The 24,750-nt window shown below is 56.8% G+C and overlaps 3 protein-coding genes across 11 annotated transcripts in view; 2 read left to right on the top strand and 1 right to left on the bottom strand.

Annotated features, from left to right (window-relative positions):
• Nucleotides 1–12,073, top strand: part of UIMC1 (ubiquitin interaction motif containing 1) — a 39,799-nt gene extending 27,726 nt beyond the window's left edge. For 7 of the 9 annotated variants that reach the window (XM_041481988.1, XM_041481985.1, XM_041481986.1 and 4 more), the window contains 5 exons: nucleotides 1,986–2,154; nucleotides 7,575–7,653; nucleotides 9,197–9,317; nucleotides 11,079–11,142; nucleotides 11,582–12,073. In XM_041481988.1, coding sequence (XP_041337922.1) covers nucleotides 1,986–2,154; nucleotides 7,575–7,653; nucleotides 9,197–9,317; nucleotides 11,079–11,142; nucleotides 11,582–11,835 — 687 coding nt within the window. In that variant the 3' untranslated portion in view covers nucleotides 11,836–12,073. Of the gene's footprint in view, nucleotides 1–1,985; nucleotides 2,155–7,574; nucleotides 7,662–9,196; nucleotides 9,318–11,078; nucleotides 11,143–11,581 lie in introns of those variants that run through there. The other 2 variants (XM_041481992.1, XM_041481994.1) reach the window with 2 other exon arrangements.
• A 940-nt stretch (nucleotides 12,074–13,013) lies between these two features.
• Nucleotides 13,014–18,386, top strand: HK3 (hexokinase 3). The gene is made up of 19 exons (XM_041482096.1): nucleotides 13,014–13,077; nucleotides 13,204–13,356; nucleotides 13,479–13,530; nucleotides 13,635–13,797; nucleotides 14,116–14,264; nucleotides 14,423–14,557; nucleotides 14,664–14,952; nucleotides 15,044–15,227; nucleotides 15,396–15,551; nucleotides 15,671–15,904; nucleotides 15,993–16,297; nucleotides 16,375–16,514; nucleotides 16,658–16,777; nucleotides 16,863–16,958; nucleotides 17,081–17,180; nucleotides 17,303–17,486; nucleotides 17,560–17,715; nucleotides 17,873–18,106; nucleotides 18,233–18,386. The coding sequence occupies exons 2-19, from the start codon at nucleotides 13,247–13,249 to the stop codon at nucleotides 18,372–18,374; spliced, it is 2,949 nt and encodes a 982-aa protein (XP_041338030.1). The 5' UTR covers nucleotides 13,014–13,077; nucleotides 13,204–13,246; the 3' UTR covers nucleotides 18,375–18,386.
• A 234-nt stretch (nucleotides 18,387–18,620) lies between these two features.
• On the bottom strand, nucleotides 18,621–23,514 carry UNC5A (unc-5 netrin receptor A). Its single transcript, XM_041482221.1, has 15 exons — nucleotides 23,148–23,514; nucleotides 22,865–23,008; nucleotides 22,687–22,790; nucleotides 22,395–22,575; nucleotides 22,114–22,281; nucleotides 21,761–21,925; nucleotides 21,487–21,675; nucleotides 20,772–21,071; nucleotides 20,593–20,680; nucleotides 20,345–20,513; nucleotides 20,034–20,267; nucleotides 19,789–19,938; nucleotides 19,528–19,692; nucleotides 19,268–19,443; nucleotides 18,621–19,058 (listed from the first exon to the last, which is right to left on the bottom strand). The coding sequence occupies exons 1-15, from the start codon at nucleotides 23,512–23,514 to the stop codon at nucleotides 18,899–18,901; spliced, it is 2,760 nt and encodes a 919-aa protein (XP_041338155.1). The 3' UTR covers nucleotides 18,621–18,898.
• Between the last annotated feature and the right edge of the window lie 1,236 nt (nucleotides 23,515–24,750).

The raw sequence follows: 24,750 nt of genomic DNA, 5'->3' as shown, positions 1-24,750 counted from the left end.
GCAGCCCTCCAGGAAAACAGCAGAAACAGCTACCATGGCATCAGTGGTTTGCAGGAGCCAAGCAGAGACCACTGGGACTGACTTCTTCCTAGCAGATGCTGAGCCAGGACACAGGAGTCTTGTTGAGCTCAGCCTCTAGCATTGCTCTTGGCTGGCTGTTGGCTGCAAGTACTGTGTCTTGTAGGCAATTTCCTCTGCTAAAAAGCAGAGGCAACTGTCTCTGGCTCTGACAGGTGTGATTGGTTCTGCAGTTGAGGTTTTCCAGACTGTTACAGCAAGGTTTTGTACAAGCAGTCTTTTGTTACAGAATGTTGCATTTCCATTTAAAATTAGTAATTTACCGCTGCATGTAGGCGGGCAGGGTGTGCAGAATTGGTGATCTCCTAAGATTGCTTTAAAAAAGGCAGCTAGAAGGAGCAGTGCCTGCTGCTTTTCCCATCATATTTTTTATGTGTGTTGTCTGTGTAGCAGGTTTGATCTGATCATTCATATTTGACACATCTTGTGTTTTATGGCTCTTCAGTGTGATGCCCCACAGTGAGGACTTCACAAGATGTAATGACACTGAGGTGTGAGAGAGGGGTTCGAGTGTTAATGCTGTAAGTTATGTACTTCAGCAGCCTGTGTTTGGCTGGAGGAACTCTTGTGGCAACTCCTCTGCAGAAATTCAGGGCAGAGAGCCTCCCTGGGAATGAGGGATGTTCCTGGGGCTCACTGTTGTAGCCTTTCAGTGGTGTCAGGGAGAAATGCGTTTTGAGAGTCGGAATCTCAGTTCAAGTCCCAGTCCTGCAATTTTTGTCACAGCTCCTCTGAGTCAACAAAGCACCCTTCTTCCCTTTAGGACATAAAAATCAGGATCAGATCCTCATTTGGGAAAGGATGTAATAAACCAAGTAATACAGCAAAGCGCTCCAGTGGCACGGAGCATCTTGGCTGACCCCAATTACTGCTTCCCTGAAATGATACTGTTGGAGGGAAGCAGACAGCAGTTTTGCTGCACACTGTCCACATGTCACTGCTTGACTGTAAGAACAGAAACCTCTCCCATATTATTTTTCTGTAGGTTTCTCTACATGGTTAATATTTAAATAGCTTTTCTTCATCATTGCGGGGAGGGGAAGGTTTTTTTCTTAAATGTGGTAAAATCTTACAGCAAGCCTGACTAGGCAGAGATGCAGTTATGAGTGAGATAGCTGCAGTATGCTGCATTTGAGAATGTCAGTGGCATAGGGAGCAGGCTGGATCTCTGTGGGTTGGCAGTGGAGCACCTTTGCAGCTGTGTGACCAATGCAAAAAGAGAGTGTCTGTAAGTGGTAATGGCACCCTGAGAACGTACACGAGCTGTGACATTCTGCCCTGGCGAAAAGCCTCTGCTAGTAATTTTGTGTGACACAGATTTTTAATGGTATTCCCTCTCTCCTTGATCGGTGTCCCCTCTCATGACTGCTTCAGCCACCTCCTCTATAAAGGAGGAACTTCCAGTGATCTCTCCAGGCTTCCTAACACCACAGCAGCCTCCTTTCATCCTGGGGGAAGCTGCATTCCCAGACAATGTTGCCTGTGTAGCATGGATCATGTCCAGAAACTGATGAGCACAAGTCAGGTGTTGAACTCTTGCTTTGCCCCATGAATTTTCCATCAGTTTCGCTTCTGAGATTTCCTGATTAATGGAAGCTTTGCCATTTTTCCACTTTAGTGCAGGTGATGTTTGCCTTAAACGGTGTGCATGGCTGTGCAGGGAGTTTCACCATGATTCAGAAGGACATGTTGCCTTTGCAAGACAAATTAGTTATTAGTGCAGTGTAGTTCATTTAGCCAGTGGTGTTATTTCTGAGCACTATGTGATGAAGGAGGAGTAAAACTTATCAAGAAAATCTGAGTCTGTGTGAGAGCGAGTACCTACCATGGAGACAGCATGGAGCTCTGCACCTAAGCAAAGTAACAGAAACAGCCCTGTCTGGCTAATTTTTCTTCTTCTTCCTTAGGTTGGTGGGGATGAAGATGCTGGCAGGACTGTGTCCGAGCGCAGTGCTGCAGCTGCTGCCCGTGTGTCGTGCCCTCTGTGTGAGCACAGCTTCCCAGCCCACGAGATCGAGGTGCACGCCATGTACTGCAACGGCACGGCGGGACCGGAGCCTGCCCAGGACGCTCCAGGTCTGCCCATGCTGCTCCCACGTGTTTGCTCCTCACTCTCACCCCCCTTCCCTGTTGTTACATGGCAGGCAGGTGCTGCAGTCTTGTCCCTCTCAGGATATTTGGTGTATGGGGAGGTTTGTTCACTCTGCCTTATTCCATCTCCACGCTGCCCAGGAGAGTGTTATTTCCACTCTGGTATTTCCAGCGCTCCTGTAGAGAGATATCATTTCTGATTGACTTCACACAATAATTCACCACATTATCAGCTCCTGAATATTACCCCAGGATCTAGTCCTGGGTGCTTCAAGCAGTACTTGTAAGACTTTTCTATTGTGTGCCTTGTTGAGGATCTGCAGAGAATGTGGCAGTGGTAGAAAATGGAAGGCTTGAGCCATGTGGGCAATTGTCCTTCAGGGCTGTTGAGAGGGGAAAATGTTCTGTACTACTGCAAGAATGGCCTGTGCTCTGCATGAAGTCTGACATTTGTATGTGCAAAAATGGCCTGTTCAGGTGGCAGAGACTGCAGAAAAGTTTCCCTCTCGTTTCACTAAAATTGCAAAATGATGACTGTCAGTCTGGGAGTGTGGATTTTTCTCCTTCATGTGAAGAGTGAGGCATAGAAGCACAGTCAGAATGCCCATATTAATCCTCTTTGTAGTCTTTTTCATATCAGTTTTCCATAGCCAACCTTTGTAGAGCTTAAGTGAACAAATACACTGGTTGGTTATCAATATATTCAGTAAGTTATGTTTTAGCTGTTGCTTGAAATGTAAAATCTGTGTTAGCACAATGTCAGGTAATATCAAAGTAGTAGCTTGTAATAAGATTAACTTTTCAGGCTGTGAATATATAATTTTCAGTTACATACTGGCTTGTTAAATGCAGCCTAAATCTATGATATTTGAGCAATTTAAGCAAATCATAGCTAGTACAAGAACTGTAACTTCTGCATCCCTCTAGCAGGAGGAAGTTTCACCATGTAATCTTAATGCAGAGTTTTAATGTAGATGTAGTTTTAAAAGAAAAGGTTCCTGCTATACTAAATCTTTGGGGATGTGACATGGTTCCTGTCAAGATAACAGGAGCCAGAGTAAAGGCTGATACTGGCTGGTGCTTAATTTTGGTGGAAGGTTCTCTCTGCAGGCACAACCCAGCTACTGAGGCAAAGCATTTGGCTCAGGCAAATCAGAAATTACCATAGTTCCTCTCCCATCCTTGAGACTGATAAAGGTCTTATTTGTGTTACAAAATGGAGCAGAATTTCTAGTGTGCCTTTTAGCAGGAATGTCTTTGGCCTTGTGGTATTCTGGTCCCTGGTGTGGCTGGACTGTGAGTGTGTCCATTGATCCTGGGGAATCCCGACTGTGATCAGGAAAAGGCTTTGAAGTCTTTGGCAGTGCAAGGGAATTTGTTCTTTTCTTTGGTGTTGGTTTTCAGCAGGACAGAGTTCAAGGCTGGCCTCTCCATTCTGCTTCCGGGCTGGTCTCCTTGGGGATGTTTGTAAGGGTAGTTATTTTGGAATTGCTACTCTGCTGTTCTGGCTTGTTCAGAACAATCCCCCTGTAAGGAAACCAGCCTGGAATAAAAGGAATTTTGCTCTGTAATAATGGCTGTAAGCAGAGCAATGGGTCTGGGACAAAATCACAGTAATTTGAGTTTTCTATTGCCAGTTATTCTAGTATTTTCCCTGTAGAGACCAGGCTCTATTAGCCATAACAGTCCAAGACACCTGTGTTGTTTGCACCCAGACTCTTTGCAGTGCCATGGGCTTCCTGGGCTTGGGCAGAATCCTGCCTGCCTGTGGGGCTCTGGCTCCTGGGGCACCTCAGGCCGATTTCCAACAGCTGTTGGAAGGCAGCTGTCACCCAGAGGGCTCTCAGCTGCTGGGCTAGTCTGTGGGATTTGGGTTATCTCATGGGCAGAGATGATGTTCAGCTCTGAGCAGAGGCCAGACAGTAGCCTGGCACAGCTGTGCAGGTACAAAAGGACTCTGTTTCCAGGGCTGTTATCTTGGCATCCACCACTAGCACAACATCCACAGGTAAAGCTAATGCATGGGGAGAAAAAAGATGTGAGAGAATTGTCTTCTGAAGCAAATGCCAGCTCCTGTGTGGGTCCAGAAGCTGTTCTCTACTGCTGCAGCACTGTGTGCTCTTGGCTGGCTGCTGGCTTCCTCAGGAGCACAGCAACAGCATTGTGTGAGAGGAAGTCAAAGTTCTGCCCTCTAAGCCATGCCCTGATCTGTTAAGGAAAGATGGCTTCAGTTTTCCTTTGGTGCACTGGATCAGGGGTTCTTAGTCTGTCTTCAGATTTATTAATTAGACTTACTCCTGATGTCTCTGGAATTGCAGTCCTGCAAACTACAGCTGTCAGTAGTTTTCATTTTAATACTACAAAAGGATGGGTTCTTGCTGGTTTTACTTCTCTTCTTCCTTTTTATAATCATGCACCAAAGTCTCTCAGTCTTAGGTCTCAGGAGGCCAGCTCAGTCTGGCTGATATCTAAGGGCAAGTTTTCAAATGAGCAGCTGGGCAAGATGAGCTACAGTTGCTTCCCCTACGTACATGGTCAACCTGGCTGGATGCCCAGACCACCACATACCTGGGCAGCATGAAAATCTTATCATGAATTTCCACTTTCCTGTGATCTGAGTAAATAAAAAAGAAGAGCCTGATGTTGTGTTAGCTACTGTACCAGGCTAGGGAGGGCTGAGGCCCTGGGTTTCCAGCTCAGTGACTGGTGTTAATTCCAAGTGAATGAGTGGAGCTGTGGAATTTCTGTGCCAGCTCCCTCTTTCTTCATGCACACAGCTGAAGGGGCTCACTTGTGTGAGAGGGCTCTGCTGGAGTCCCCAGACCCATCTCCCACTGCTGCTGCCAGCTCAGGGATCCGCTGGTCTCAGTCTGGAAGCGAGTCTTGGCTGCAGCTGAGTACAGCAAATACTCTTGGGCTTTGTGACATACTCGATGCCTCTCACCCTCCATCTACATCCATCCGGCATTCTCAGTTCCCAGGCGAGCCCAGGAAAATGAGGATTTGGTAAATCCCTTCCTCCCAAAGGCTCAAATGCAGTCTTGATGCAGCTGTCAGTCTTCAGCAGCAGCACTGGTGCTGTTAAAAAGCTCTTGACATCAGTAGAAGTGGCACTGATACAGCAGAAAGAGTAACGAGATGGGTGCAGAGGAGAGCTGGGTGGCTTCTGAGAAGGGACAAGACTGACACTGACAGACCCTGCAGGGAAGGGGCACAGCTGTAGAGAGCACAGGGAGCTGGTGGATCACACTGCAGGTGGGCTGGGCAGGAAGGTGAGGAGCTCAGCACTCTGACCTTGCAGCTCCACAGGCCAGCCAGACCTGGCAGCCCCAGGAGGTGCCCGGGCTGGGTGTGCTGATAACAAGGCCATGCTGGACAGGGTTTGCTGCTCTTCCCCAGGGTGAGTGCTGGAGCCAAACAGGCCAAGAATGACTGGTCAAGCAGAAGAAATGCCGAGCGAGGGAAAAGGTTGGTCTTGGGGCACAGAGTATGTCTGACCCAGCAAAGAGCATTGCATTTGGGAGGGTTACAAGGCTCCTGTCACACAAGCAGGTCAGCACTGCTCTGTGGTGGGGATTTTGCCTGTGGCAAGTCTTTTCCTGTGTTCTGAACCCCCTTCTTGGGGGCAACCAGCATGTTTTGGCTGGGGTTGTGCCTCACCAGCTGGCCCTGTTCTCTCTCCTCTGCTGCTTCTTCCAGCATTGCAGCTGAGGGTCTTCTCCTGGGCAGCTGCAGAGCTAGTCCCAGACATCTCTAATGGGCCCATTATGCCAGATGTGTTCACTGCTTTTGGAAGAAAATAAAAGTGATTAACACCTGAGCTGGTGCACCAGGCTCGTTAAGGAATATTAACGAGCACACTGATTTGGAGAGCAGTTCTCACCATGCTGTCAAACACACATGTTGGTTGGCTTCTTGGGAGGCTGCACGGCCTGGAGGGTGGCCATTGTTACCAGTCTTCCTAGGCAGGCTGCCACTGCAAATCTGGGCCAGGCTATGTTAAAGAGAGGCGTTTGCTTTTGTTCCTCTGAGCATATCAGTCATTGCCTACGAGACAATACCCACATGCCAGGAAGGCTTGAGCTTGTTTCTTCAGCATGGTTGTCTCCCATCAGCCCAAACAGCTCCTGAGCACTTCACAGTACATTGCTGGTTGTAGCTGCAGATCAGTGATTGCTGCTGAAGGAAAGACTGTTGCATTGTGGATAGATATTGGGGTTGCCCAACATTCTACAAACAGGGTTTTGCTAAAACTTGGAAGAATTCCCTTTATTCCACACAAAATTTTGTGCTTCGCTTTCTTTATCACAGATGATGTGCTAACAATAACAGGTTTGTTGTGCCTATACCTTGGAGTCAGACTTTTGTCCTCATGAGTGTAGGAAGCAGCATCACCAAGGCGTAAAACAGCTCCCTGCATTGTCCCCTTAGCCAGCATGCCTGAGAGCGCTTACTGTGACATCTGTTTTGGAGCTGGAGTCTTGAACGTCCCTGGTGAAGCAAGCTAAGCTATCTGAAATGTTCCCTGAGGATCTTTGCTGGTGGTATGTCAACAGGAATACGCTGAGAGGAATTCAACTGAAAGGGACAACACTCCAACGTGCTCCCTGCAGATGCCTGCAGAGCCAGTTGGGAAAGGCTGCTTGGGCTTGCTGGGGGAACAGAAATGGTTGGACCCGTCATCAGCTGCTCAGCTGGGATCTCACTGGCTAGCCATGTGTTGGAGCTTCTGGAGAGCAGCGCTGCTCCTGCTAGAGATCTTCTTCCAGGGGACTGCCAGGGCTGTCTGTGGACAATAGCACGGTTCACAGGGGCAGTGGGAAAGTGATGAGTGTGGGCTAATTGTTGTAAATTCCTGTTCCAGTGTGAGCTGTGTCCCTTCCCAACCAGGCTCTCTGTCAAAGGTCTGGTGCCTCTGCACAGCCCTTGCCTCATCTCTGCATTCCCCTGAGCCCACAGCTGGCACTGTCCCTCCCTGCAGCAGGCACTGGAGCCTGGTTTGGCAGGGAGCTGGGCTGTGCTGCCAGAGCAGCTGGGTAACGCTGCTCTCAGGCTATCACACTGCTGTCATCAGCTCTAAAATTCCTGTAAACTACAGACTGTCAATCCAGCTGTTTCTGGCAAATTAGGTGTGAAGAGGTCAGCTGACTCCCCAGTGTGGGAAAGGTAAATTTTTCAGTATCCCCCCAGGAAAAAAGGACAGAAAAAAAGGTTGTTCAGCAACCTTTTCTGCAGGAAAGAAAACCCTGCTTGTCCCAGTCCACTGCTTCTCCACCTCTACCATCACTTCTGCTGTAGCTTTGAGTGGAAGTGATGGAAACTTGGTGCATTTGAGCATGATGTAGGGATGGTTTGGGGTGGATGGCAGTAACCCTTTTTGTTAACCCTTTCTGCTTTTCCTCCAGTGCTCACCCGGCGTCAGAGAGAGGCAAGAAATAAAGCTGCCACTGGTAAAAGCAGCCCACCATCCTCAGACATTGATAAGTAAGTAGGTATGCCTGCTCCTCCACGATTATTTCTGTGCTTCTGTACCAGCTTGACTATGGATGTCTTTATTCCTGTACATATGCTGGCCGTTGGCCTTATAACAGTTTCCCTAAAAAATTGCTTTTCCTCAGTGCCTCCTGTTGCAGTGCTGACTATATTTAAACTGAAGCAAGAGGAATTTGCTGTTCTCAGATTGTTTATTTTTGCACTGATTTCCTTTCAGCCCTATCCATGATGGGTCAGGGGCACTTGGCTGCTTGGGGGGAGCTGTAGCTAAAATGGTGCTAACTCAGCCAGTTTCTGATGGGAGGTTTGAGCTTGGTAACCCTGGGAAAAGAAGAGGCCAGGACACTGAGGCTGTCAACATGGCACCTGTAGTGATATTCTTAATTAAATTAGACTTTCAGAATAGCAGTGGCTTTGTTTAATCTCTCTCCATGCAGCCCCTCCTCCTGCCACCCACACAAAGCATCATAAGAGAGGATCTGACAGTAAAATCCCTGCTATGGAAGCAATTTTGCTGTTACAAACAGTGGATGGCAACATCACTAATGGAATTAGGCTAATTATAGAGAGGACAGCTTCTGTTTAGACACATTATCTGGGTAATCAGCACTGACTGGAAAGAAAATACAGGAAAAAGTGCTGCAGAGTTTTGCTCGATGGGGGCTCTCCATATGCATTTTGGAGCCTGGGGTGTTTCACTCAGAGAGTACCACTATCAAACTGAACACAATGTTGCTGGGGCTGGTCCCTGGGGGCTTTGTCTCTTCTTGGAGATAGTCCATTCCTGAATGCAGCTTCCCTCCTGAACAGCCAATGTCCTCTTCTGCAGGGTTCAGTCCCCGCTGAGAGCTGGTGTGGAAGTGAATGTAGCTGTGTAAATCTATGCCTGACCTTCATCTCCTTTCACCCAGAATAATCTTCTTCCCAAGAACACTCAGTTGTCCTGCGTGAGCCTGAGCATCTTCCACCCAAACGAGGGGGTTTGAGAAACAAGCTGAGCCAACCCCCCAGCAGGAGCATGTGCTCTGCAATTCCTCTCCCTGCATGGCATGATGTAAAATGGAGACAGTGCAGAGAAAGGCTTGATTTACTAGTCAGACAAGTTCATCCAGCCCTGGTAAAATGTCTCTCTGATTTAACACACTTGGTTTGCTTTTCAGGCAGAATTTAACTCCCCTTTGCAAAGCCCTTGTGCTTCATTTCTGTAGATTTTGACAGGGTGCTTTATGTCTGGGGAAAAATCAGTGGTGTTTGAGATAGTTAGATGAGCAGATTTGATTACTGTCCCGCTGCTGCAGCAGCAGGATACAGAGGAACAGGCAGGGAAAACTGATAATCACTTAGTCTTTGCGATTGGTGCCAGCCTGACCCCACTGGGTGACACTGGATTTGGTGACACTGGATTTGGTGACACTGGATTTGGTGACTCGTCTCCTCCACGGCATGGCCTGGAGGGGGAGAGTCACCGCTGGTGTCTGGGAGCCCGGTGCAGGGTGAATCCTAATGCAGTGCTCTGTCCTTTGCTGCCTGGCAGGTGTGAGAAGTGCTACCTCTGTAAGTCACTGGTGCCACTGCTGCAGTATCAGAGGCACGTGGACAGCTGCCTTCAGGCTGCTAGGCAAGCTCAGGGAACCAGGAGGCTGCGAAGAGCCAAGGTGAGGGGAGACCCTGCACACCATCCCCTTTGCTTTGTGCTGGGTGTGGGGCTGGGTTGGCAGCAGGAGCTGGTTCCCTGGCTGGCAGGGATGAGCTGACCTGATGTAGGATTGCCTGTCCCTGTGGGCCGCTGTGGGCACAGAACTCATTGCCCTCCTTCCCACGACGGTCTGCGAGAGCACGGACCGGTCCCAGGGGTGAGCTAATCCAGCAGAGCTGCCAGCAGCCTCTCCAGTGGGCAGGCAGCCAGGGCTGTCCTGCTGCCAGCCAGCACGCCTCAGTCCTGCAGCCTTCTGGGCTGAATGTCCATGGAGCGGAGGCCAGCGTCAGCATGACAACCCTGTCTGGATATCCACAAGCCCATTCCCACGGGGAAGGCTTTAGAGCCAGAGCAGGGGAAATGGCTCAGTGCTGGGAGCGAACAGCAGCGTCCCAGGAGAAGTGTGGGGGAGTGAGTGTGCTGGAGGTGTGCTGGGGGTGGGGAATGTGCCTTGCTAGAGGAGGTGGGAGGCAGGAGCGTGGGTGGCAGCTGGCTCACAGTCACTTGCCAGGTGTTAGCCCCCACTGTGCTTCTTCCTGCTTGTGGCAGTCCCAGGGGAGCACAGAGGGTCCTTCCAGGCCTTCCTGCTGGCTCCTGCAGGCAAAACCCTCGTGCTGCAGCTTTGCCTGTGCTCAGAAATGTGATTCACGGCATGAAGATGCAACATGATGTCTTAGTTTTGTATAATCCCTTAAATCCATCACAGACCTCAGCCCTTTGGGGATTCAGATGCAAATGATGAGATTTCTGGTTGATGATTTTGGCTGGGATACAGCCAAGCACTGTGTGGTTCAGAGTACTGCAGGGCATGGCTGCTCCTGCATGTGACCAGCTCTGGGGGCTGTTTGATTCTGTCTCTGTGCCCCACAGCTGGCTGGTGTGTGGGTCCTGCAAGCAGGCACAGGGTATGGAGGAAAGATGCTGAAGCCAGGGGACTCTTTGGGAAGGCTCAGCAAGGCTCTGTTACCTCTGGCCCTGTCTTTTGCTGGGGTGGCAGCTCACTAGGGAAGCCTGGACGTTGGCTGTGCCATTGCAAAGCTTCCTAATTGCACAGTTGGGCTTGCAGTTTCCTGCAACGGCCTGTTTTGGGGTGATTTGCAGCTCCAATGCCACAGCTGGGGTGCCAGTGCCTTCCAGAGCAGTTCTGGAGTCAGGGAGCAGCCAAGATAGGGGACTTTGCTGGGCCAGACCAAGCAGCCAGACCAAGTGATCTTCCCCTAGCATGTGTGACCAGCATGGCTGCATCTTCCTAGGGGCAGAGAGAGGGCACAAGGAGTGTTCCTTCTCTGGCTGTGCCCTGAAGGAAAGCCCTTCCCTCCAGTACCAAGCACCAATACCCTTGGACAGAGTGGGACGAGTCTGCCCTTGGACATGCAGTGCTGGGGGATGTGTTCCAGCTGTGTCAGAGCCCCTGATGCCCTCATTTATCACAGCTCTGTGCTTGCTGGCTGGGCTTGGGGATGGCATTCTGTACCCTGGCCTCCCTCTTTACCAGGTTCTGCTTGATTAGCTGCTCTCTGCTGCCTCTGCTTGAGCACTGGTTGGGCTGGGCACAGAGCAATGCCCTTCCCACGGGTGGCTGGAAGCCCTGGATAAGCAGCAGTCCCTCTTGTGCCCAGCCTGACCCTGAGGGCTGGGGGAACAAGTGCCCACGAGGCCATGCTGGCTAAGGGGTTCCCTTGTGGCAGTGCTGTGATGGTGGTTCTCCTCTTTTTGGCAGGACACTGGAAGGCAGGAGAGAGGACTCCTCAGGATGCTGGAGCTCTCGGAGAGCAAGTCTGAAGGTGGAAAACTTTCTATGCCAGCCTGGCTGGGTCGGGGCTGCTTTTCCCACCTCTCCCTTTTTGGTCCTGGCTTGGCCTGGGCTTTTCTGGGAGAGTAAATTCCCCTAGGAATGGTCTGTTCTTTCTGAGCAGAGCAGGGGCTGTGGGCTTAGCTGGCTGTCAGCATTCCCCAGCTGGCTGCACACATTCCTGCCAGTGCCCACTGGATGTGTGCCCACTGGACCCACACCAGAGCCCTTGCAGGAATAGGGGTGTACTCTGAACCATTGCACCAAGACATGTCCAGCTTCCTGGGGGATGTGGGAAGCTTCTGCTGTCCCTGTCTGTGCACGAGTGCTTCCCTCCATGGATCCAAGGACAGGGGGAAAAGAGAGGGGGAGAGGTGCTTTGGCAGCACCCGTGGCTCACACAGCAGGGCTGACGTGTGCTTTTGTTGCAGGTGCTGATGCGGGGACTCCCCTCACTGGATTAGGAGACCAGCAGTCCTCTCCCACACTCTCAGCCACTGATGGGGAGCTGTCAGCAGACAGCCCCATCTCCCTTCAGCACCTTCCTTCTCATGTCTCCCCTGCGAAACCCGGCATCTCCTTGGAAGCCATGGATGGTGTGGTGGACTCGGAGGCACGCATGGCTCTCCATGCAGGCAGCCAGACACGGCCCAAAGGCTGCCGCCGGAGAAGGCACAAGTTCTGAGGGTGGCAATGCTGCGGGGACCCCCGGCAGCTCCCTGTGCCCCAGCCAGGGTCTTCTTGGCACTGTACCCCTGCTTCACCTGCAGCCTTTGTCTCCTGCGCCTCTTTTATATGTTTTATACGACCTGTGCTGGGAGCGCTGGGTGGAGAAGTGACTGTGTGTTTTATAGGTGCCTGTGCAGCTTTGCTCTCTCGTACAGAAATGGAAATATATTTATGTATGTTTTTATGAAACTGCAGCACCACGGCAGAGCTGTGCTGGCTTTCTCTGGGGAATGGGAGGGCACTGGAGGGAGGAGAGAAGAAGCAGCAGAGAGTGGGTCCCAAATCACACTGCCAAGGGCCTCTCCTGGAGCTGGGTTGGTGCGGGGGGCTCGGGGCAGAGGGCTGCAGTGTCTGTGCTCTGTGCAGCAGCACAGCACTAACATTCCCAGCCGGGAGTGACAGAGGGCACCTTGCTGCCAGCTGACAGCCGCAGTCAGCGGATGCAGGGACCGGAGGAGCCACGACCGCGGTGTCCCCGTGTCCTTGGTGCTTTCCTTGTCCCTGGGTGGCTCGGCCGTACACCTGCTCCCCGGGGCAGCGGGGCTTTGCCTGCCTCGCACCGGGCCTTGGAGGGATCTGCTCCCCGAGAGCATCCTCACGGGGAACGGGGGAGGGTGACCCATGCCTAATTAACGGGACGAGCTGGTGCGCAGCTCATTAAAGCCCGGGCTTTAAACCGCGCTGCCGCCCGCCCGGGAGCGCGGAGCGGGGCGCGGCCCCTCCCGCGGGTGGGGCCCGCGGCGGCGCTGCCCATTGGCCGCGGCGGGGCCGGCTCGCGGCGGGGCGACCAATGGCAGGCCGGGGTGCGGCTGTTGCCAGGGGGACAGCGGCGGCAACGGCCCCGCCCGCGCCGGCACCGGCCCCGGCCCCTTAACGGCCACCGCCGGCCCTTACACCGGCCGCTACACCGGCCGCGGCCACTACCGGCCCCGACCACCGGCCCCGACCACCGGCCCTTACAGCGGCCCCTACAGCGGCCGCGGCCCCTACAGCGGCCCCGACCACCGGCCGCGGCCCCTACACCGGCCCTTACACCGGCCCTTACCACCACCGGCCCCGGCCCCACACCGGCCCCAAACACCGGCCCCTGCCTCTACCCTATGAGCAGTCGCGGCACCCAGCTCAGATCCCAAAGCGGTCGGTCCGGCGGGGCGAACAGAGCAGACCAAAGACTGGGCGCGCAGGGGCAGGACAGCCGGTACGTCGTTCGGTGAGCGGCTCCTGCCCTGCGGAGACCGCTCTGGGGCCGGGGATGGGGCCGCGCAGGTTCCCGGATCCCTCAGGCTGTTGCAGGGGAGAGACGTCAGCCTCTGGCCTCTTGCAGGTCGTGGGGACCCTCTTCTTCCACCGCCCCCACGCTCGGGCCTATGACCGTTGTGGGGCAGAGCGTCCTCCTCCAAGACCGCAGAGGTAGTGTGAAGATACTGCACAGGGCCGAAAATATGGACCCCTCATTGGGCATGGACATAGACAGCAGGTGAGAGCAGAGCTGAGTACACGCCCCCCAGCCTCGCTGTGTGCCTGGGCAAGGGCAGGCATTTGTCCTGTGCTGCAGGCCAGAGCTCAGTGGGTGTTGACATGCCACCTCCCTCCATGCAGGATGTCAGCGAGCAATCTGAACCAGCGCCGTGATAGCTCCCACAGCACACCGGTAAGGCCCATCCCTGCTCCAGTCATAAGTCCCCTCATCCCTGCTCCAGTCATAAGTCCCCTTCCCTTAGCCTCTGCACTTCTGCCCTAATGCACCATCCCCAGATACAACGAGCCCTGCGATCATTCTCCATCCCACTGGAGAGGCTGCATGTTATGAAGGGCCACATGATGCAGGACATGTGCAAGGGGCTGAGCCGCCAGACACATGCCGAGGCCAAAGTGCAGATGCTGCCCACCTACATCTGCTCCACTCCCAACGGCACTGGTAAGGCAGCCCAGCCTGAGGATGAACTGTTCTGCTACTGGCAGCCCTGCACACCTCACTGGAGTTGACCCTGCGGGTGCTGGGGAGGGGTAAACCACTCTTGGATCAGTTATGGGGTCCATAAGCTTCTCCTCTGCCACTCCCCAGTGCGGGGGCAGCAGCCAGAAGCTTGTTCCCTTGGCCCCTCTGAGAGTCTCAGGCTCTCAGAAGCTTCCCCCATGGGTGAGTGACTGTCCCTGGGACAGGGCAAGGAGCAGATTATGGGAGATCTGCCACAGGGAAAGGTCTCTGCCTGACACTGCCTCTGTTTCCCCATAGAGAAGGGCAACTTTCTGGTGGTGGAGCTGTGCCAGAACCAGGTTCGGACCCTGTTGGTGACCCTCTATGGAGATGGCAACATGAGCCCCCAGATGATGTACAAGATCTATGACCTGCCAGAGGACATCATGCAGGGCGAGGGGGAAGCGGTATGAGGAGGCCAAGGCAAAGGGTGGCTGGTGCTGGGCTGCCCAGCATCATGGAGGGTCAGCAGGGCTCTGGGCTGGTGCTGGAGCTCAAGGCTGCCTTTCACAGCCTGGGTACTGAGCAAGGCAAGCAGCCCTTACCCCCAGTCATGACTTTGCAGCTCTTTGACTTCATTGCACAATGCCTGACCCAGTTCCTGGCCGAGACCATCAGCTCTGACACCAACATCTCTGAGCAACACCTCCCCTTGGGCTTTGTGTTCCCCTTCACCTGCCAGCAGACGCAGCTGGACAAGGTGAGGGGGAGAGCCCTGTCCTGGGCTATATCCCAGCACAGCAGCAGTGGGGAGAGGAACCATCCTGGTGCCAGAGGTGAATGACTCTGCCCCATGTTCTCCACAGGCAGAACTCCTCTCCTGGTCCAAGGGCTTCAGCTGCAGTGGCGTGGTGGGGAAGGACGTGGTGCAGCTGCTGCAGTCAGCCATCAATAAGCACACTAAGCCGGTTAAGCAGGAGGGGGAGGGCAATGGGTCAGGCAATTGGCTGTCCTCATGGAAGGGCAGGAAACCCTCTCAATCTGCTCCTAGCCTGCCCTACCAGGTGGAAGTTGTTGCCCTGATGAATGACACTGTGGGCACCATGATGACCTGCAGCATGGAGGGGAGAGCCTGTGAGGTCGCCATGGTTGCAGGTGAGACTTGGGCACCTGTCTCACCTGTAGGTGAGACAGGCAGTGGGTGCTGGGGGGGCCGTGCTGGTGCTCAGCCCCATCACTCCTGCAGACAAGGGCTCCAACTGTTGCTTCATGGCCGAGGCGTACCTGGTGGAAACAACAGAAGAGACCAGCGGGCGGATGTGTGTCAACACTGAGTGGGGCTGCTTTGGGGATGATGGCACCCTGAATGACATCTTGACACCCTACGATGAATCCGTGGATGCGGAATCTTCCAACCCTGGGGAGAAGAGGTGCTCTTTCTCCCCCAGAAAGGACAGGCTCTCCATCTATCCCTGTGCATGTCAGGCCTACCATCAGGAGCACACATTCCTCTGCAGTGCTCCTGGGTGCTCTTAAAGGGCCAAGGAGTGCTGCTAGGGAGGCATGACTGACTCCCATGTGTGTTGAAACCCATGCAGGTTTGAGAAGTTGGTGGGCACCCTGTACCTGGGGGAGCTTGTCAGGCACACGCTGGTTGCCCTGACTGCTGAGAAAGCTGTCTTCACTGGGACCAATGCTGCTGTCCTGAAGGAGAAAGGAGTGTTCACAATGCAGCATGTTCTGGACATTGCCAAGTGAGTGTCTGAGGACCAGGAGCTGCTGTGGGTGGGAAGATGGGGGGTGATGGATGGGTGTTCCTGGCTGTGGGCTGGTGAACCTGCAGGTTGCTGCAAGGCTGTGATCTGCCTTCTAGCAACGAGGATGGCATAACTGAAGTTAGGAGGATTCTGGAGGTTCTGGGGCTGCAGCCAAGCGAGCGGGATTGCGGCCGGGTGCAGCAGATCTGCCGGGTAGTGGTGGCACGTGCTGTCACACTCCACGCCACTGGGCTGGCTGCCATCCTCAGCTACATGTGCCAGACCCGGGATTTGGAGTCGCTGATGGTCAGTGTTGGGGTGGAAGGAGAATTGTACGCAGGCTACCCCAGGTGAGGAGGAACACAGGGCTCCCACTGGGGTGCTACCCCAGTGGGATGCCTCACACTCAGCCCATGCTATTCTCTTCATCCTGGGCAGGTTTGAGGAGGTCCTGCTGAGTGTGTCAAGGCTACTGTCCCCTGAGTGCATGGCCACCATCCTGCCCTCGAGAGATGGCTCTGGGCGGGGGGCGGCCATGGTGACAGCAGTGGCTTTGCGCCTGGCAGCCCAACGCCGTCTGGTGGACGAGGTGCTGGCCCCGCTGCGGCTCACCCGCGATGATCTGGTGAAAGTGCAGGCACTGATGAGGGAGGAGATGGATCGGGGCCTGGGTAAGGAGACCAATTCCAGTGCCTCTGTCCGCATGCTGCCCACCTACGTTAATCACACACCTGATGGCACTGGTAAGGGACAGGGACACTGGCAACGGGATGCTGAGGAGGCTGTGGCCCTGCTAATGCACTGTGCTGGTTCCCCGCAGAGAAAGGCGATTTCCTGGCACTGGACCTGGGTGGGACCAATTTCCGTGTGCTGGTGGTGCGCATAACAGGGGAGGGCATCACCATGGCCAGCGAGATCTACGTCATCCCAGTTAACATCACGCAGGGCAGTGGCGAGGGGGTGAGGCTGAGGAGCTGTGACCAGTGGCTGGGGCGAGGGCATTGCCTCCCTACTTGGTCTCCATGGGGCCATGATGGGGCTGGGAGAGGCCCCCCCATCATTGCCCCAGCCTAGGCCATGCTCACCATGCTCACTATCCACAGCTCTTTGACCACATCATCGACTGCATCATAGACTTCCAGACGAAGCAGAACCTGGTGACACAGATGCTGCCTCTCGGCTTCACCTTCTCTTTCCCCTGCCAGCAAGTGGGCCTGGATAAGGTGAGGGGGTGGCTCCAGCACCAGGATGGTGGGAAGGACCCCAGGATGTGTGCTGCCCTGGCCTCTGATCTGGTCATTGTTGCAGGCATTGCTGCTGACCTGGACCAAAGGCTTCAGCGCCTCAGGCTGCGTGGGACAGGACGTTGTCCAGCTGCTGCGGGACGCTGCCAAACGCAAACGGGTAGGGAATGTCTGGTGGCCTGTCCCTGTCCCCAGGGTAGGGGGACCTGCATCCAGGCAGTGTCAGCCCCAGGAGCTGTCTGCGCGCCACTAGACCACGTGTCCCCATCTCCTGTTTGGCAGCACTTAGGGATGCAGGTGGTGGCTCTGGTCAACGACACGGTGGGAACCATGATGGCCTGTGGTTATGATGACCCCAAATGTGAAATCGGCCTCATAGTGGGTGAGGAACACCTCTGCATCCAGGAGGTCCCCTGTCTCCTCACCACCCCTCTACCCCCCATGGCATGGCTACATGCCTCTACCAGACCTGCTATGGGGGTGACACCAGCATGGGGCCTGCAGGGACGGGGACCAATGCCTGTTACATGGAGGAGATGAAGAACGTGGGCACTGTGGAGGGGAATGAGGGCCGCATGTGCATCAACATGGAGTGGGGGGCCTTTGGGGACAACGGCTGCCTAGACCATCTCTTCACCCACTTCGACAAGGTGGTGGATGAAACCACCATCAACCCGGGCAAGCAGAGGTGGGTGAGGGCCCTGGGGCACAGGGGGCTGGGAGCGGGTGGCTGTGCCTAGCTGAGGCTGTGCCTTGGATAGGTTTGAGAAGCTGATCAGCGGCATGTACCTGGGCGAGATCGTGCGTCAGATCCTGCTGGCAATGACAGAGAAAGATCTCCTGTTCCAAGGCAAACCCTGCCCCAAGCTCCAGACCAAGGACATCTTCAAGACCAAGTTCCTCTCTACCATCGAGCTGTGAGTGTTGGGTTCCCATGGGTTCCCAGAACCCTGGGTGGGGGTATCAGAACACCAGGAGGGGAGCCAAGCTACACGATGTGGCACAGACAGGGTGATGGGGGACAGTGATGGGGATGGGGACTATGTTTCTAACAATGGCACTGGTCTGGAGCAGCAATGGGCTGGCCCTGCGGCAGATACGGTCCATCCTGAACGAACTGGAGATCGATGCCAGCTTCGAGGACAGTGTGCTGATGCGGGAGGTGTGCCAGACCGTGTCCCTGCGCGCCGCCCAGCTCTGCGCTGCTGGCTTGGCTGCTGTGGTGGAGAAGATGCGGGAGAACCGAGGCATGGACCAGCTGTCTGTCACTGTTGGGGTGGACGGCACCTTGTACAAGCTGCATCCCTGGTGAGTGGGGCCAGAACAGCAGGCACCCATGGGGCATCCTTGCCCTATGAAGGGGTCTGTAGTGGGAGGCATGGTGTGCATAGGGTGGGAGAATCAGTCCTCACTCTCCCCTTCCATCCTGCCTAGCTTCTCCAACAACCTCCAGAAGACACTGAAGGACCTAGCACCCAAATGTAATGTGACCTTCCTGCTATCAGAGGATGGCTCAGGGAAAGGGGCCGCGCTCGTGGCAGCTGTGGCCGATCGCACTGCCAGCGCCATGGAATAGTCACCATTCCAATAAAGATCTTTGGTCTGCACCTCCAGCCTCTGGGGGGATCATGGGGGGCGTGGGGCAGCGCATGGCTGGGCACAGCCCCACGTAGCAATATATATCGAATTTATTTACATTCACGTCCGGCAGACCCCCCGCCCGCGGCACCGCTATGTACATAAGGCCAAGTGTAAATACTTGAATGCACTTAATACAGAATTAAAAAAACGGGCTTTACACAACACGGCACGGGGCCCGGGGCCGCCTGGCCCCACACGCAGACACCACAACGGCACCGCACGCACGACGCACACCCCGTGCCCCCCCAGCCCCCCACCGTGGGGCCCTGGGACCCCCAGGGCTGGGCTGAGTCCTGCTGCCACAGTGCTGGAGGGGCCTGACTGCCATGGGGCAGGTGCATCCTGCCCTCCCAAGGGGCCAGGTAGCCCTCCCCGTGCGCTGTGGGGCAGTAGGAGCCTGGTGGGCCAGCCAGGGCCCCCCTTAGCCCCATGGTGGTGGTCCCCTGGGACCTGCCATGCTCAGCACTCAGCCTCGGAGAAGAGGGCACCGTCCTGCTTGCCGACCTCGGCCACGGCGGCAGCCAGCTGGGAGAGGTTGCCATTGGGGAAGTGCCGTGCTTCCCACAAGTTGAGGATCATGGCTGTGGGGCTGGCCTTCGAGGCGAAGAAGCTGAGATGGCTGGAAGGGGACAGAGGGACCATGTCAGTGCACAGGGATGGCTCCACATCCCATTATCAGCCCCGTGCTAGCCTCACCTTGTTCAGCAGCCCTCTCCCGGGATCCCACAGCATTCCAGCATCCATCCACAGGTGCAGGATGAGGCCAGAACCCCTGCTCCCATCCATACATACCACCCCATCCCCAGCACTGTCCTCAGTCTGCATTACCTGTCAAGGTTGAGCTTTTGTGCCAGTGTCCTCCAGTCAGCTCCCCGTGTGCCCGGCGGGTCCAGGCTGCTGATGATCTTTTGGCGGATGAGGAAGGGGATCTTGAAGGCACTGGGGCCCACCAGAGCCGGGGTGCCCACCTCATCGGGGATCAGCCAGTCTGAAAACCTTGTGTCCTAAGGGAGAGCACGAGCAGAGAAGGAAAGGGATGTGAGGCAATGCTATGTCCACCCCAAGGAGTGGCCCAGTCCTGCCCTCACCTTGGCAATGTTGAAGTTGACAGTGAAGCTCTGCCCGTCTCCCTCCACCTGCCAGACCCAGATCTTGCAGGCCAGCTCACAGGTGCTGGTGCTCAGGCGCTCCAAGGTGAAGGTGCAGTGCAGGAAGGGCTGCAGCCCGCTCCAGATGTGGTAGAAGGGGATCTCCTGCAGTGGGGGTGACAGAGCTGGGGGGTGTCAGAGTGACAGGGACACCTCCCTACACCTCTATCCCCATCCCCACACACCAGCCAGACTCCTCACCTGGTAGCTGGCGAGGAGCTTGCTCTTCCAGAGGGAGCTGGGCATGTCGTGGATGGAGAGGCGCAGGTTGTGGTAGCTGTCCTTGAAGTGCAGCACCCGGGGGGCTCCGATCAGCTGCCCTCCCAGCTGCTTCTCCAGCTGGATCACCTCCTGCCAGCACAAGCAGCAGTCAGGCACGAGATGCTGCACACCAGGAGCGCAGCTCTCGCTCCAAGCCGGGACGGGCAGGCTGGGGACCCCGGTACCTTGAGGACGTCCTGAGTGTCGCTGAGGCAGTAGACACGGATGTTGTACTCCAGCGAGGGGCAGGCGGCCGGCGCAAACAGGACCAGCTTGAGGCGCTTGGAGGCCGCCATGCTGAGGGACTCCCCGACCAGGGCAAAGCGCCCCAGCTGCTCCGTGAACACGTAGCAAGCCTGCGCTTCCAGCTGGCAGTAGTACAGCTCTGTGCACGGCTCAGCGCCCAGCTGCAGCACGTCCTACGGCACCCAGGCAGAGACGCACCTCAGCCGTGGCTGTCCCTCCTCCATCCCTGAAACCCGTCGCCCCTGCTCACCTCCCACGTGCCCTCGCACGACTGCTTCTTCAGCCGGATGCTCCAGTTCTCAGCACTGGCTTCCACGCAGTGCCCCATGGCCAGGATGGCGGGGCGGGTGAGGAGGACCCCGGGGGGGCCACAGCTGACGATGGGGCTCAGCAGCGTCTGGCAGCCAGCCAGGGGCAGCCTGGGGCAGCGATGGGGGCAGCTGAGTCAGGACAGAATCCCCTCCAAAAGCCCCGTGCCCCAGCAGCCCCAGCACCTACCTCACCTCCTCCTGCTTGTGCAGGGTCAGGTAGACCTCATAGATCTTCCCCCGTGGGATGGCATCGGGTGGGATGAGCAGGCTGATCCCTGGGTGGGAATGGGGGTGCAGGCAGGGGGTGAGCCCCATGAGGACCCTGCCTGGCCTGGGCAGTGCTCTGGAATCCCCACCCCGCTGTACCTGTGTTGGGGATCATGAGCCTCCCCCCCAGGAAGTTGAAGGTGCCATAGGCCATGTTGTTGGTGCCGCGGGGCAGGGAGCGGAAGTAGCTCTGCGTGGAGAGCCGGGCCACGAAGTCAGCACCCTCGGCGGCGGGCGAGCTGTGGTGCAGTGTGTGCCGTCCAGCACCCAGCGGGCTCAGCAGGTGCCCGTTGGGCAGCTGGAGCTTGGCAGGGCCATCCTGGCGTGGGCAGAGCGAGCCCTGGTAGGTCATGGTGGTGGTGCTGAGGTCTGGCTGGATGGTGAGCAGGCTGGGGTTGTCTGCAGCACAGAGCAAGCGACTGTGGTGCTGGGGCAAGGCAGAAACAGGGGGTCCCCAGCAGTGGTACACGGGCACAGTCAGCTTGAGAGGGCATGGGGCACACAGTCCCTGCCCCATAGTGAGGACCCCATAGCGCACAGCCACCGCCCCTGGAGATCTGACCCCATGTGGCATAGAGCACTGACCCCACAGTCACGGACTCTTAAGATGCAGAGTTCCTATCCCTGGGTCAGGGACCCCTAAGGCAAAGAATCAGCCCAAGACCAGGGACCCCACAGGGCACAGACCCCCACCCAGGGATGCCCTGTAGCAGACAGCCCCTGCCCAGAGACCCCCTGGCAGGTATGGCCACCTGCAGGTCCAAGGGACACCCTGTCCCAGTGTGGGTGCACTGTCCCTGCAACACTCACTCACCAGCCTTGCTGGGTTTGATGCTGACTGGCTGGAAGCCGGCAGTGAGGATGGAGGAATCGGCCACATCAGCATCCAGGCCCCCCTTCTTGCGGCAGTACACCAGCACCCCCACCAGCAGCAGCAGCACCAGGCACACGGCCACGGCCACCAGCCCCACGTACAGTGCTACGTCCTCTGCGCCGGGGGCAGCTGTGTGGGACAGGGCATCAGCACACACGGCCACCCCCCAGTCCCCTCTCCCAGGGGACAATCCTGCCATCCCCACCGTGCTCACCGTGGGTGCAGAGCTCAGAGGTGCAGTTACGGGTGTCCAGCTCGGGGCCATGACAATCCCGGCCTCCGTTGCGCGGCGCTGGCTCCGAGCACTCGCGGCTGCGCCAGTGGGTGCATTCAGCCCCACACTCCGACCATTTGCTCCACTCCGACCAGGCGCCATCCACTGCAGGCACAGCCTGGGGTCAGCGCCCTGCTGTCACCCCCCTTCCCTGCCCCGGGGCCGGCAGAGACGGACACACAGGGGAATTGGAGGACAAGACATCTGGCGGGGACAGGGACTGCAATGGGCGCAGTGGGGAGTGCAGCATCGGCACGACGGGGCCGTGGCGGTGCCCCGAGCAGGGCGGGTACCTGGGCAGAGGGTGGTGCAGGCGGTTTTCTGCACGTTTTGGCCCTCACAGAAAGCACCCCCATTGAGGGGTGTGGGGTTGGTGCACGTCCGGCTCCGCTTCTGCCAGCCCCGTCCACAGCTGGTGCTGCAGCCTGACCACTGCGTCCACGTCGACCAGCCGCCGTTCACTGGGTGGAGAGGGACCCGTCAGCGCCCTGCCGCTAAGGGGACGCAGGGAGGGACAGGACAGGGAGAGTGACACCAGGACAGCATGGTGGGGACTGGCGTGGAGGGGCCATACCGTAGACAGTGATGGCAGCAGAGGCGCTGCGGCGACGGGCCACGATGTTTTTAGCCACGCAGGTGTAGTTGGCGGTGTCGGCCAGGCGGGCCTGACGCAGCACCAGGCTGTGCTCTGGCGTCACGTAGACGTTGGCATCCAGTTCTGGGTCCACCAGCTCCTCGTTGCGCAGCCACTCCACCTGTAGGGCACAGGGACATCACTGGGTGCCTGTCTGGGGTCACACACATCATTGTCCTGGGTGAGGGGTATCCCCAGCCACATCCTGTCCTGCCCAGCTGCAGGGACCCACCTCGGCGGGGGGGATGCCCTCGGGAGGACGGCATGGCAGCACGATGCCCTGCTCAATGGAGACCTCCCTGGCTGTCGGCTCCTGCTCAAAGTTCTTGCGCAGATCTGGGGAGGCACAGGGGTGAGATGGGGGGTTGGGGCCAGCGCCCCGCACTCTGTCCTCACAGTCAGACACTCACAGGCGATGCGCACGAAGGCCTTCTGGCTCTTGGTGGTGCCGGAGGAGCTCCAGGCCACGCACTGGCACCAGTACTCCTCCAGCCCAAAGATCTTCTCCACTTGCTGACGGGTGACCTCGATGCGCACTTCCATCACTGGCAGCCCTGGGACCGGACAGTGGCACGTCACACTGGCATGCCGGGAGCTGTCCCCGATGCCCCAGCCCCAGGCAAGCCCTGCCAAGAGTGGCACATGTGGCTCCCCAGGAGTGGGGCTGGCACCGCCGCTCCCGCTGGCGCTCACCCGTGCTGCGGTCGGTGCTGTGCTGCGTAACGTGGTCACCTTGGTGCACCCACTCGCCATTGCACTTGAAGTAGATCTGGGTGGCAGGGGTGGCACGGCAGGCCAGGCTCACTGCCTTGTTCTTCACAATGTAGACATCCTCCGGCTCCAGCTGGAAGTGTGGCAGCAGGTCCGAGGATGCGCCAGATGCCGGGTTGGCCACAGTCGCGCTTTGCTGAGCACCTGTGGGGAGATGGGGCTCGGCCACCTCCACGTGCCCTGGCTGGGACATCAGCCACGCCGGCACAGCCACGTGCCAGTGGCCCTGTGCCTCCCCGCTGTCCCTTTCACCAGCAGTGCGGCAGCCCTCTCCCACCCTGCCATCCATCAGGGAAAGCAGCCACGCAGTGGCTGTGCCCGCTGAACCCTTGCCGATCCCTCATGTCCACACTTAGCACTAATGAAAAGGAAATGTAGTGTGACCAACAAGGGCCATCGCTCACGCCTCCGGGGCGCCTACCACCCCCTTCTCCAGCACGCTGTGAGGCACTGACCAGGGGCCACATCCTGCCCTGCTGCCCCCCAGAGTGGCACAGGGATGCTGGACAAGTAGGGGTGACATGGCAGGGTGGCACAGCAGTGTGCCCTATCCTGTGCCACTGACACCCATGCTTACATGGCACATGAGGGCTGGCTGTCCCCAGGGTGGGGAGGATGGCTCAGTGCTGGACACACATGCCCTCATGGGGACAGCAGTGCTGGGGACATGACACATGGCACAGTCCCATGACATCCACATCTCCCAACCCAGACAAGGCCACTCTTCTCCCCCCACCCCGCCGGTGCCTGCTGTGGAAAGAGTTAATAAAACAGGGCCCTAAATAAGCATTTGATTAACAAACGATAAAATAGCGATTGTGTCACTGAATGAAGCTGTAATTGCTGCTGCTAATTGGCTGGTTAGGATTTAATAAGCAATTAAATGGGATGGAATGCGCAGTAATTAAGTACCTTCGTTTGGCAACCACCAGCCACTCCCCATGTGCCCGTGGGACCCCACTGCCTGTGCCCACCCCGGCTGGCTCCCGCCCGGCACGGCCGCCTGCGTGACGGGAACGCGAGCGACACGGGGGTCCCTTGGGTCCTGCCTGAGTCTCCCAGGGAGAATCCAGGCTCTGCCGCTCCCCCCAGCTGGCTCAGGCCCCTCGGACCGGGGAGTGGGTGCCGACGAGCCCACCGCGATGCCCGCCGGGACGGGCAAGGTGCGGCAGCTAATTTACGCAGGGAAGATAAACGGCGACCATAACGCGCCGGTTATTACCCCATCAGCACTTTTACAATGTCACTGGCAATTAATTTAATTAAAACTCCTGTCGGGGATATACAGGCATTTCATATTTCACTGGTTTAACGACCCCCCCAGCCGCAGGCTGGGCCGGCCCGGGGGTCACGGCACGGACAGGCGCTGCGGTCCCCTGCGCGGTGCTGTCCCCGCGCCGGCTGCGGCACAGCTCGCCGCATCACCCGCGGGTCCCACCGCTGTGCCTGCTGCTCGGGCACCCTGGGTGCCCACACTGCCCTACCCGCGCTGGCATGTGGGCTCCGGGTAAATAAACCCAATTTA

The sequence above is a fragment of the Pyrgilauda ruficollis genome, unplaced genomic scaffold (genome assembly GCF_017590135.1).
Source record: "Pyrgilauda ruficollis isolate IOZ18807 unplaced genomic scaffold, ASM1759013v1 scaffold57, whole genome shotgun sequence".
In the NCBI taxonomy this organism is placed as follows: domain Eukaryota; kingdom Metazoa; phylum Chordata; class Aves; order Passeriformes; family Passeridae; genus Pyrgilauda; species Pyrgilauda ruficollis.
Note: the sequence above shows the minus strand (reverse complement) of the source record. Positions and strands in the feature narration are given on the sequence as shown.